Source organism: Lotus japonicus, chromosome 1 (genome assembly GCF_012489685.1).
Source record: "Lotus japonicus ecotype B-129 chromosome 1, LjGifu_v1.2".
NCBI classification, from domain to species: domain Eukaryota; kingdom Viridiplantae; phylum Streptophyta; class Magnoliopsida; order Fabales; family Fabaceae; genus Lotus; species Lotus japonicus.
This window is the reverse complement of record NC_080041.1, coordinates 97,622,223-97,634,572: the sequence shown is the minus strand read 5'-3', so window position 1 is coordinate 97,634,572 and position 12,350 is coordinate 97,622,223. Positions and strand designations below refer to the sequence as shown.

The following is a 12,350-nucleotide window of genomic DNA, read 5'->3' as shown; positions in this document are numbered from 1 at the left end:
AAATACTTAACACAAAGTCTTGCCCATATTAATTAGAACGATATATGGATGAGAGACAATGATATTAATTTTTTAAGGATAAAAAAAGTATAAGAAGAGTAAAGGAATAGATACCACATCATGTAAATATAAAAATCATGAATTAGAAGCTTGGTCATCCTCATCACTCGTATCGTAACTATTGCAGCAACTACCCTTCATAGCGTGCATTTTCCTAGGCAATTCAGTTTATCTTCCAAGTTGTTCAACTATGGAAGCAAGAGTTCCTTCATCTTGATTATTTAAACCAAATTCCAAACACAAATTCTTATTTTTGTGTTTCAAAGCCATGTCAAAAAATGATGCAAGTTGAGTCTTCACCCAATAAAATAACAATTCCTAAATTCAAGCATGAAAGTTTAAAGGAAAGAAATACAAACTTATTAGATAACTTTTAAATCATGATTTCTTTACACGTGTGTTTTACTTTATTTGTTCCCCTCATAACAATCTAATCTATCATCTTCTCCACTCGCACAGTTTGAACCTGAAATGAACAAAACCCAAATTATGATATTCTAAATTAGAAGCTCAAACGTTGATAGACACACTCACTTTTTAAAAGATTGGCAAAAGACAAAGAAATGATATAATAGAAGGAAAAAACAAAAAGTACAATGAAAAGTCATTCACCATTTGGGAGTTTGATCAAGCTTGAAGTGCCAATGACCGAATCTACTATAAACCAAATAAAAAGCAAAGATAAAGGTAAGAAAGTGGCAAAAAAAAGTATGGAGCAAAGGGCTATTTATACATGTAGTTTAAGCTTTGAAGAAGATGAAAGGGTTAAAAAACTGAAGGATATTGAAGGTTTCTTCAAAGGTTTTTAGGACCCCATATGAATGAATGCATTGATTTTTACAATTAAGTTTAGTGAATGCATGCAGAAAGACAATGGGATTGCTATGAAATGGACAGCTGAGATTCAATCCAAGTGAAATAAAAGACATCTTTACCAAAATATCCATGGTCAAGCTTCATAGTCTTTGAAATTATTTGTTGATTGGCGGATTTACCCCCAAGGCTACAAAAACTCTCCCTTTATATAGTTTACTAGTATTTTTTACCCGTGCGATGCACGGGGATATTCATTTTTTTTATGACGTAAAATTTTAAAATATTTGTTATTTTTGTTATATGTATTAAAAGATAATGGACATTGATATTAATATCACCCACGCCTATCATTATCATCCCCAATGTGTATCACAATTTAAAGTGTGTTACATTTTCACTACCGCTACACATTAGGGTTGTTGGTATTAATAAGAATGTGTGTAGTATTTTTAACAATGTCCAAAGATAATTTACAAATTAATAAATGATATAGTTTAATTTTAGATATAAGAACTTATTAATTTGTAAATATTTTTTCATGATAAATGTGTTGATTTTTGTCTTGCAAAAAAGAAATTATTATTATTATTATTATTATTATATATATATATATATATATTCATCCTTATTTATGTTAATCAATAAACATATAAAAAGAAATTTTAGAAAAAAAAAAGGAGTAAAAAAAAGAAAGAGAAAATGAAAATACATAAGTGTTTTAAGCTAGGCAAATTTGATGTGCATTTAGGTAATTTTCATATAGATTTTTATTTTTTGTTTCATGTAGTATGAAAGTAACTTTTCCCTAAGAGAGATAACCTCACAATGATATGGATGTTCTCGACTCGAACATGATTTCCTTCAAAGAAAGACGTCTTACCCAAGAAGAAAGTAATTTTCATTTTTTTGTTTGGAGGTAACAATAGTTTTAATATAGAATAATTGTTGATTGAGCACAAAAACATTAAAAAAAATGGAAAATATAAATAGGTTTTGACTCGGGAAGTTTTAATCCAAGTCCTAGTATTGTGACCCGTAAAATACATGGAGATATTCATTTTTGTTTATAATGTGTATTTTTTCATATTCTTAGTTATTTTTATAGATTTACTAAAATAAGAATCATGAATTAAAACAATACAATTCTTTTTAAATATAAAAATTGTTGAATCCGCTTCAAACCGGTGCTGTCATGCCTGAAGTCGATGAGTTTAGTGGATGTTCTTGGAAGTTTATGCATCTTGGAGTTTTGGCGGATTTGTTTTGCGTTTTTTTTAAGCCAAGAAAATGTTTTTACTTAGATATCCAAATAACTTTACTATGGAGTATGTATATGAATCTCACATAGAAAAGAAGAACTTACCTAGAACAAATTGGCGCCCTTGACTGACTAAATCCCAAAATAATTTTGCATTTGGTATTTTCATCATTGCACCTTGAATTTGCAAGGTCTTCAGAACTTACACTAAAGCTACTTAACGCTCAATTCCTAATATGCTTCCACCAAACATGGTTCCTTTCAACTGTGTACCAAACCTCGAACTTCATCATCAGCATCGCAAGTTTTTGGTCTTACACGGATGGACTATCACAACTAAAATTTCTTCGTTATTTTCTTGGCTTAAGTACACCACCACCTGGTCTGCGTATAAGTCTCAAAGTGTACACACCAGTTGATTGCCTCTGCAATTTTCATTATAATTTTAACAAAATAAACCTAATGATTTAGGAGAGTCTAAATAATTTAATATAATCAATCAATGTATGAAAAAGACTCACGTTGAATCGTGTAGCGCAACATCTATATGCATATTTGTCTTCCCATCCCTTTCACTTTCTATTAATCCACTTTTTTTCAACTAAATGCTCATTAACATCTAACATACAAAAATATAAAGATTAATAATAAACTACAATGTGGAGCATGCAATGCTGCTGTTGTATGAGAAGTAACCTAGCAAGTATTAGTCATTAGCAAAACCCGTTTTGCTAGATTTTTTTAACTGTTTGGCTAGGTTTTGGTTAGGTCTGCGGAATCTTAGAGGGTATTTTTTGACTGGTTTTGCTTTTTGGATCCCCTTCGAGGAGGGTGAATATCATGTATATCTCCTCATCTTTATTTCAATACATTTTGACTTTCAAAAAAAGTATTAGTCATTAGCGGTTGTCTGAATTTTAGGAAGTGGTATAAAATCATATTTTGCTCCATAAATTGTGTCACTTGTAGTCTCTTTAACTTTAGAGATGCCCATTAAAGTAATCTTGTATTTATACATTCTGACTCTACATTTCTTAGCAGATGTTTGAACCATAAAATTATGAATCATATAAACTTGTCCTTCACACAATGTGTCACTAAACTGTGCTATTTGACTCCGGCCAAAGGTTGCATGGATCTTCGAGCGCCGTTTTATTTTCAAAATAAAAATTTCCAATTAGAAAAATTCATGGTTTTGTATGGTAAAAGTAAATAGTTTGATTAGGTACCATGAGAGTGGAAAAAACTATTAAAACAGAATACATGTTCATCGATTAAGAGCAACTTAATACTATTAACAACTTGAGGTTTTTTGAAATCTCTTATTTCCCACACATGAAGCACACGAACTCTGAAATATCGGATACCTTATGCAAAATTTGGGCCATCAAAAAGAAAATATTTTGTTAGGTGTTTCGATTTTACATGATGAAATCAAGTTGAAAATCATCATGAAAAAAAAATGTTAGAACACATATAAACATTCTAGGCTAGTACATCAATAGTTACCCCTTGAATATATGTACCTGAGAAAATAACTTGAACCTTGAGCCTTTGAAAAAACAAAAGCAAATACATAAACAAAGATTATGAGAATAACACATGTTGAATGAGTATTGACACTTATTTATATACTTGTAGAGAGAAGGGTTAGCGAGAGTATTATTTTGGTAAGATGTTATTTAAGTTTTATTATTAATATTAATTATTAGTTGATTAATGTTTCAATAAATATAAACTAATAATATGTGTCTCATAGAATTCCTACTCTCAAGCGGTTAAAACTATAAAGACGAAGAAATGAATTCAAATTGAAATCGAAAGTTAGTATTTAAATAAAATTTAATATATTTATATTATGGTTGAGTTATAACATAAAAAATTAAGATTCAAAAAATTTAACTTGAATGTCATTGGTCCTTCAATTTCAATCAAAAAAATAAGGATTTCATTTCAATAGGAAAATGAACAAAAAAAATGAAGTACACTCAACCAATAGAGTTGATATTTATCAACAAAAAAAAAACCAATAGAGTTGATAGATAAAAGAAATAAGAAGGCAGTACAAAACCAAAAATTAAAAAATAATGTAAAATTAGTGCATTCGTAGTGTAAGTGACACCTAAAAATGACAAAAATAAATTCAACCTAATGTATTCAAAGAGAAGAAGGACGATGAAGATGACAACACTGTATAAAGTGAAATAAAATAAAGATGACTTTCATTCAGTAGACCAAGTTGACAATCAAACAATTAAAAAGTACAAAAGATGCAAGAAACTTACATATTTTCAAGATAGTATATTGGAAGAACGGTAACAATAGCAGTAAAACCTGAAAGAAGAAAAAATTGAAATGAAATCAATTAAATGTAAAATAAGAACAAAGACTTGATTTTATTAGATTAGAAGAAAAGAAAATCACTTAGTTGATTTAGTTGATAGTGAAAATGAAAAGAAAAGCAGGAAACTTACATTAACTAAAGATTGAACTGTCAAAGAAATGGAAATAACATCATAATTAAAATTGTGCATGAAAAAAAAGAAACACAATAAGAGAAATGATAAAGAAGAAAACATAATAGAAGTCAAGAAAATATCATAGTAATTTTATTAATCCATAGAGAACTCTTACCGGATGGACGATGATGATGGAGAAGAACACCAATGCCTAAAGAATGAAAACTCATGAAGAAGAAGAAGTGACTGATAAAAAAGAATAGATGAAGTAGAAAATTTTCTAACCTGACGGAATATCTTCTTATGCAGGGGATGATGCTTTTAGAGAACTCAAATGAGAGAGATTTCTTCCATAGGAATAAAGGTTCTGGAGATCAAGATGGGAAAGATGAAAGGAATCTGAAAGTGGAATGGAAATGTGTTTCATATATGAGAGAAAAAGGAAGAGACTCTTGCTATTTTTGTAACCACATTCAAGAGTTACAAAAGCAATAAAGAAAACAACCAAGAATGTCAAAAGGTTTCTCAAAGGGTTTTGTAAGAAAATGATGTACGGTTAGGATTAGAAACAATCAACGGTCAAGATTGATTTTATAATTAATTATTCACAAATTTACATATATGCCCATGAAAAAATATTCACTCATGTGCATTGATTTATTGAATTACTATCTTACCCTCAAAGTTGCAAAAACTCTTCCTTTATATAGTTTATAGAAGATAGATAGATATATAGATAGATTATCTTATGTAAATATATGTAAATGTCATATTGGTTAATATATGGTATATTCACTAAAATATTTAAATTTTCTAAGTAATAAATATAACCTGTTAAATATTCTCAAAAAAGATTTTTTACTTTATTAAATTTCAAGTCTAAATATTTATAAATTAAAATTAATTAGAACAATTTTTTTAAGCAGACAATAATGTTATCAATGTCATTTATAAAATAATATAAATTTTTTTAGAATTGATTCAAACATTGTAATTATTATTAAATTTAATATTTGTGAAATATAAGATAGATGGTGTAATAATAAATATTAATTACATGTCACAATTTTAATATCCTATCCTTAGAAGGACATTAGATAATTTGACTATATCCACGTTGTTACGCATGAGAGGTGTTTTATTTTCATTTCGAGGTCTTTATATATTTCATTATTTACTCTCTTGGGGTATATCTTATATAGTGACAAAAGGCAACAAAGTAACTTCAATACGAGCCGCGTAAGAGGTATGCCTTATTTCGCTTTTGACTAAATACATGTTTTTTCCTCTCCCTTTCCCTTTTCTTAGTGTGCTGCATCTTTTGATCCTCTTTACATGTGTTTGTGTTCTTGAATTTATATATCGATAGCATGACGTAAATTCTCTAGAAAATGATTCAATTTATGAGTGTAAAATGAGAGTTTCTCATCAAAATATTTCGTGTCTTTTCTGGAAGAGAAGATTTAAGTGACATGTTTTTGCTAGAGGATTCTCCTGTCTAGGGTTTCAAGTTCCAGTCCAATCCCATAATTGAGTCCAGATCAGTGCAATTGGGCAAGGTTCAAGTTCAAAATCTAGAATTATGTATTTTTGAATTTGTGTGTAAGATAACACTACATTTATTCAAGCGATTAGCTTTCTATCTTTCAATTTTTCTCTCTCTAAAGTCTCTTGACGCAAATTTGGTTTAGGTTCCCTCTCCACCGTCTCCTTGCGCGACGGCTACCCCATCCCTCTCGTTCTATCTCCTTTAGTCATCCCTCCACCTTTCCTTGTTCCTTCCCCCCTTTCTTTGTCGCTTTTTCTCTTTTGGAGATCTTTGCGTCGCTACTCTATTTTCTCCTTCCCAACTCAAATCTGACGTCTTTCCTCCCTTCTCTATTCAAATATAAGGCGTCCAAGAATGGGTGTTGTAGGTTTCTTCTCTAAGGTGGCTGGTTTGTGGACCATGGGTGAGATCGGGGTTCCGTGGTTGTGGTTGAGTCATGTTTTTTGGGTTTCACTGTTATGGAGGTGCTCTTGTTTCAGGTTTTCAGTGGGTGTTGATAGTGATGGTTTTAGGGGCTTTCACTTGTGGTGATGCATGGCTCCGTGATAGTCGCCGAGTCAGATCTGAGTTGTTGCAAAGACTAGATCATTGGGGTTTTGTTCTCTTGGGACTTTCAATCGATTACCTCTTATTCGATGTGTCTCTTGTAGTATTTGAGTCACGATGTTCCTCTCTGCATCTTTCACCTTTGGGTGCTATTTGAAGCTGCTCTCTTGTTTTTGGGTCTTCGAATTTTGATGATCTCTGCCTCTCAATGTCGGGATGGGACTCTGCTTTGTTGGCTTTGTGTGGTTTGTTTTGATACTTGGATCTCGAACTACATCTCAGTCCCTGATTAGTGCTGATCTGGGTCTCTGGGTTCTGGGGGTATTTGTTTTTTGATTGTTATGGGTTTTGCAAGTTTGCATTTGGGTTCTGAGTTTGGGTTTGTTGATCCATGGGTTTTTTATGTGGATTATTGGTTCTGGGTGGGGGTTAACACAGACACTGAGTGTTCTAACCTATCTCTTCTCTCTAATAGAAGACTCCTCCATGCACCCTTAGGTGGATTCATTTCTCATTCTTGTGTAAAACTAATCAATCCACCCAATGATTTGAAAACTACAATAGAATGGGTCAAGTATATTAAACTTCCTACATATAAAAAATTAATGATCACATCTTCATACCCTCAATTTTATCATATAAATCTTTTATATATATATATATATATATATATATATATATATATAAAAGTGAATGTCATATTGGTCAATATGGTATATTAACTAAAATATTTGAATGTTCAAAGCAATAAATATTACATGTTAAGTATTCTTAGAAATGATTTGTTACTTTATTATATTTAAAGATTAAATAATTTTAAATTAATTGGAATAATATTTTTAAGCAGTTACTTTTATCAATGTCATTTATAATTTAGTATTAAAATTTATTAGAATTTATTCAAGACATTACTATTATTATTAAAGTTTATATGTTTTAAATATAAGATAGTAGGTGTAATAATAAATATTAATTACATGTTATAAATATTTTAATATCCTATCCTTATAAGGATAATAAATAATTTGACTATGTGCACGTCGTTACACATGAGATGAGTTTTTTTTGGTCATTTTTAGGTCTTTGGCCCTTATATATTTCAATCTTTACTCTCCTCAGCGTATATCTTATATAGTGACATAAGGCAACCAGTTAACTTCGATACGAGCTGTGTAAGAGGTATGCCTTATCGCTTTTGACTAAATACACGTTTTTTTCCCTCTCTCGTTCCCTTTTCTCTGTGCTTTGCAGCTTTTGACCCTCTTTACATGTGTTTGTATTCTTGAATTTATATATCGATAGCATGAGGTGGATTCTCCAGAAAATAACTCAATTTATGAGCGTAAAATGAGAGTTTTACATCAGAGTTTTACATCAAAATTTCCAAAATATTTGGTGCCTTTTCTGTAAGAGAAGATTTAAGTGAACTTTTTTTAAAAGGATTCTCCTCTCTACGGTTTCATGTTCTAGCCTATCCATAATTGAGTCCAAATTAGTGCAACTAGGAGGTTCAAGTTCTAAAAACTAGAATTGATATATTTTTGAATATGCATGTAAGGTAAAATTGACATTCAGTCAAATGAGTAGCCTTCTCTCTATCAATTTTCTCTCTCTTAACTCTCTTGACGCAGATCTTGTTTGGGTGGCCTCTACACCGCCTCCTTGCGAACGGCTACCTCATTCCTCTTGTTCTATCTTCTTTAGTCTTCTCACCTCCTTTCCTTGTTCTTTCCCCCTTTCTCAGTCGCTTTTTTGCTTTTGAAGATATTTGCGTTGCTGCTCCATTTTCTCCTTCCCCAACTTGGATCTGACGCCTTTCCTGCCTTCTCTATTTATATCTAAGGTGTCAAAGAATGGGTATTGTAGGTTTATTCTCTTAATGGCTGGTTTGTGGACAATAGGTGAGATCAGGTATCCGTTGTTGTGACTTAGTTAGGTTCGTTGGGTTTCGTTGTTATGTAGTTTCCCTTGTTTCGGGTTTTCTGTGGGTGTTGTCTGTGGTGGTTTTAGGCGCTTTCACTGGTGGTGAGGCAAGGTTCTGTAGTCGTCGCTGAGTTAGATATGAGTTGTTGTTGAGACTAGATCATTGGGGTTTTAGTTCTCTTGTGGCTTTGAACCGTTGACCTCTTGTTCAGCGTGTCTCTTGTTGTTTCTGATTCACTAATGTTCCTCTCTGCATCTTTTAGCTTTGGGTGCTATCAGAAGCTTCTCTTTGATTTGTGGGTCGTTGGGTTTTGCTGCTCTTTGCTTCTCGTGCCTCTCAATGTCAGGATGGGGATGTTCTTTGTTGAGTTTGTGTGGCTTGTTTTTATCATTGGTTCTCGTCATTGCTTCTATCAGTGGTTGATTGGTGCCTGATCTGGATCTACGGGCCGTTTTTAGGGTTTTTTCTTTTGGATTGTTAGGCTGATGATTTTATCGAGTTTGCAGTTGTTTGGTTTTGAGTAGCGATTTTGGGTTTGTTGATCCATGGGTTTTTTTATGGTTTTTTTGTTCTTTTGGCGTTTTATCATTCATTGTTGGGGTTTTTTTGGTCAATGTGCATTGTTGATTTTATCTTGTTGGGTCTTTGCATTTTACAATCTTTTCAAGATTTCTCCTTACCTATATATATATCATTTCACCTTTAGAAAAAAAGACATTGTAATTGAGTGTTCTAATCTTTCTCATCAAGAGGGGAAACTCCCTCTCATAGGAGGCTCCTTACACAATCCAGTTGTATTCATTTCCCATCTTTGTTAAATTTACTCATCCTTTACATAGGTTTTATCATATTCATTCTCTCTCTCGATCTTGCTCTTTAATGAAATTCTCCAAATGTTTATTGTATTTAGATAATTCTTCTCCAATTTTTCAAATTTATTGCAATAATAAAGTTATGACTTACCTTAAAAAAAAAAACATTATGACTTGAAACGATACCAACAATTTTTCTCTACATGATCTATATTTTCACACTATATTTCTATATCCGTGATGTTCTTTTTTTTCTTGATGATTACAATTGAGTCATCAAAAACTATATATTTTAGCTCTTGCTCCAATATTACTAGATTATTCAAGATACTTCACATGAATTTCTCTAGAATGTTCGTATCATCTTTTTTAAATAATTTTGAAGATTTGTATCATATTTTAACACTTAATATTATATATGTCTCATGCTTTCCAATCTAAGAATAAGAAAGTAATAAAATCATTTTTCTTGCTAAAACTATAATCATGTTAATTAGGATATATATGTAGACAAAGATCAAATAATGTATAGACCAATTGATCATTATTTTTATTTTATTTTCTTATTATTAGGTGTCGTATACATGATATTTGAATTATGATGTGGCATTTTTCAATATTTACATTTCTAGGTTCATGAGAACTAAAATATTCATGTAAAACATTAACGTGTCTAAATAATAATTCATGTAGGAAACCAGAAGTAATGAAGAATTCCGGCTCATCCTCTAGGTATTCAAATGATCATTTGAACTATGACATTCTGGTGAGAATTTTTATGGCCCTCAATACTGCAGAGCTACTTGTTGCCTCCACAGTTTGCAAATCTTGGATGCAAGCTAGTCGTAATCATTTACTTTGGAATAAGCTTGATCTTACTGCACTCAACTCTAGCATTTTCAACGTACAAAAGATACGAAATACTTGGAATGACATATTTTCACAAAGAAAATTGAATTTACTCTTGAAGTTGGGTGTAAGGCTAGGCAATGGAAACATAAGATGCTTAATATTCAATTATTATACTTACTTCAGTGACTTCCAGTTAATCACTGCAGCTGAAAGGTAACATATTTATCTTATCCTTTTGTATACTGTTATGTTGTATAGTACTGAAATAACCTTACTTAATTATTTCCATGAACATTTCTTTGTCCCTTCATCAATTGAAGTATAATGTATTAAAAAAAAGTTTTCTTTATTCTCTCTATTAATAATTTATTTTTGTAAGTGTTATATCACTATTGAATAATGAGTATCTCATGTACCATTTGTCTATCCTTCTATTGAATTATTGACATATATGTTAGTTAAAAATGTGAGTGAAGAGGTTATAAACTTACACAATATAATTATCTTTTTATTGATATATCAAAATTTTATTGGTGGAACAGGTATTTGAGACACATTTAAGTACATGAAAATTTGTTATGTTATTATAATGTGACATCCACTTGAACATTATATATATATATATATATATATATAAGTTTTTTTTATATAAGCCATATATAAATAAGTGATTTTAATCAATGTTACGTAACCTTATGACCAAACACCACATACCCACTTACTTTACTATGGTATTTTAAATTGTGTCCTATTTTATTTGTAGGACTCCAAATCTCCAACGACTAGTCTTTCCAGATTCAGGCCACCTATCAAAAGATGGAATCTACAATGCAATGAGATCATGGAGAGGTCTTGTGTCAATAACTATTACCTCCATTGTCAACCGTCCTCACATGTTTTCAGCAATTGGCAAATATTGCAAGAATCTCTCTGAATTGAAATTGACTTTCGACTTTGAACAACATCATGCTGATGCCTTGGTTGAGCACATCCCAAATTTGATGGTCTTGAGTATCCGGTACGTATCAGTGGATATGAAAGCTTTGTGCCATGTACTCAAAAGTATGGAACGTTTGGTGTTGGTAAATATATGTCACAGTACCATTTACGATCTATCAGATTACTCCATTGAGCTTTATGATATTAAAAGTTTGAGGAAGCATTTGAGCATCTCCTGTCTAGAAAAGCTTATCTCTTGTCAAGTAAACGAGTGTTGCAGATGTCAGAGGCATAACTATGATCCAAGAAGGCATCTTGAGGATATTTGGCATAATGATGAAGTAAGGTGTTTTGCAATTGATTAGTTTTATGGAAGGCTTCATAGATTGAAGAACCTTTGTCTTGTTCAAATTACTTAATTCTCGTTTTTGTTTACTGAATAAGCGTCATAAACATTTATTGGCTTTAAATTATGGATGATTTCGGCTTGCATGTACCGTACCATTTAATGGGTTAAAGATTTTATTAATGTTATTGGTGATTTGAGTAAGGAATAAAGAATATTTATATTACATGCAACACAGGCCTGTACGTATTTCTTTTTACAGGCTTTAATTCCTTGTTTTTCTGATATTTCTTTTTCTCATGTTCTTAGAGATGCAAATAATGCAGCTCATCATTTAGCTCAGTACGCTTGGGTGCTAGAGATGGTGTTTGGTTGGGTAGTTCACCGGCTTATATTCAATCTTTTATTGCTTCGGATATTTTGCGGAGGTCTAGTTAATGCAAGTTAATGTTTGCTGTAAAAAAAAATAAAGAATATTTATATTAGAATTTTTTTTATTCCTATGAAAATTTAGGTGTATTGCACTTAAATAAAAATGAATAAATACATGACGTACAAGAGTTAAGATTAGGAATAATGAGATGCTAATTTTTTTTTAAAAGGGTCCAAATTACATATCCCATTTTCTTATGCATTTTATTGTCTCTCAATAGCAAAACAATTACGTCGAAAAAAGTAGTAGTTTCATCCATTTCCTTAGTTAAAATTCTCTCAATTAACATTGTCATATTTACTCCCAACTATTAAAACCATTTATAGAGTTGTCTGTTTTAATTTGAAAGACATGAA

The 12,350-nt window shown here is 31.2% G+C and overlaps 1 protein-coding gene across 1 annotated transcript; it reads left to right on the top strand.

Annotated features, from left to right (window-relative positions):
- The first annotated feature begins 8,567 nt into the window (after window positions 1–8,567).
- LOC130713890 (F-box/LRR-repeat protein At3g48880-like) lies at window positions 8,568–11,580 on the top strand. Its single transcript, XM_057563716.1, has 3 exons — window positions 8,568–8,599; window positions 10,118–10,489; window positions 11,040–11,580. Exons 1-3 carry the CDS (start codon window positions 8,568–8,570, stop codon window positions 11,578–11,580), a joined length of 945 nt encoding a protein of 314 aa, XP_057419699.1.
- The last annotated feature ends 770 nt before the right edge of the window (window positions 11,581–12,350 follow it).

Bases quoted from the DNA above. Each gene is read 5' to 3' on its own strand.
- LOC130713890 (XM_057563716.1), top strand. From the start codon at position 8,568: ATGGCTGGTTTGTGGACAATAGGTGAGATCAG. The intron at 8,600-10,117 runs GTATCCGTTGTT...TAATTCATGTAG, and splicing joins TGGACAATAGGTGAGATCAG to GAAACCAGAAGTAATGAAGA. The intron at 10,490-11,039 runs GTAACATATTTA...TTTTATTTGTAG, and splicing joins TTAATCACTGCAGCTGAAAG to GACTCCAAATCTCCAACGAC.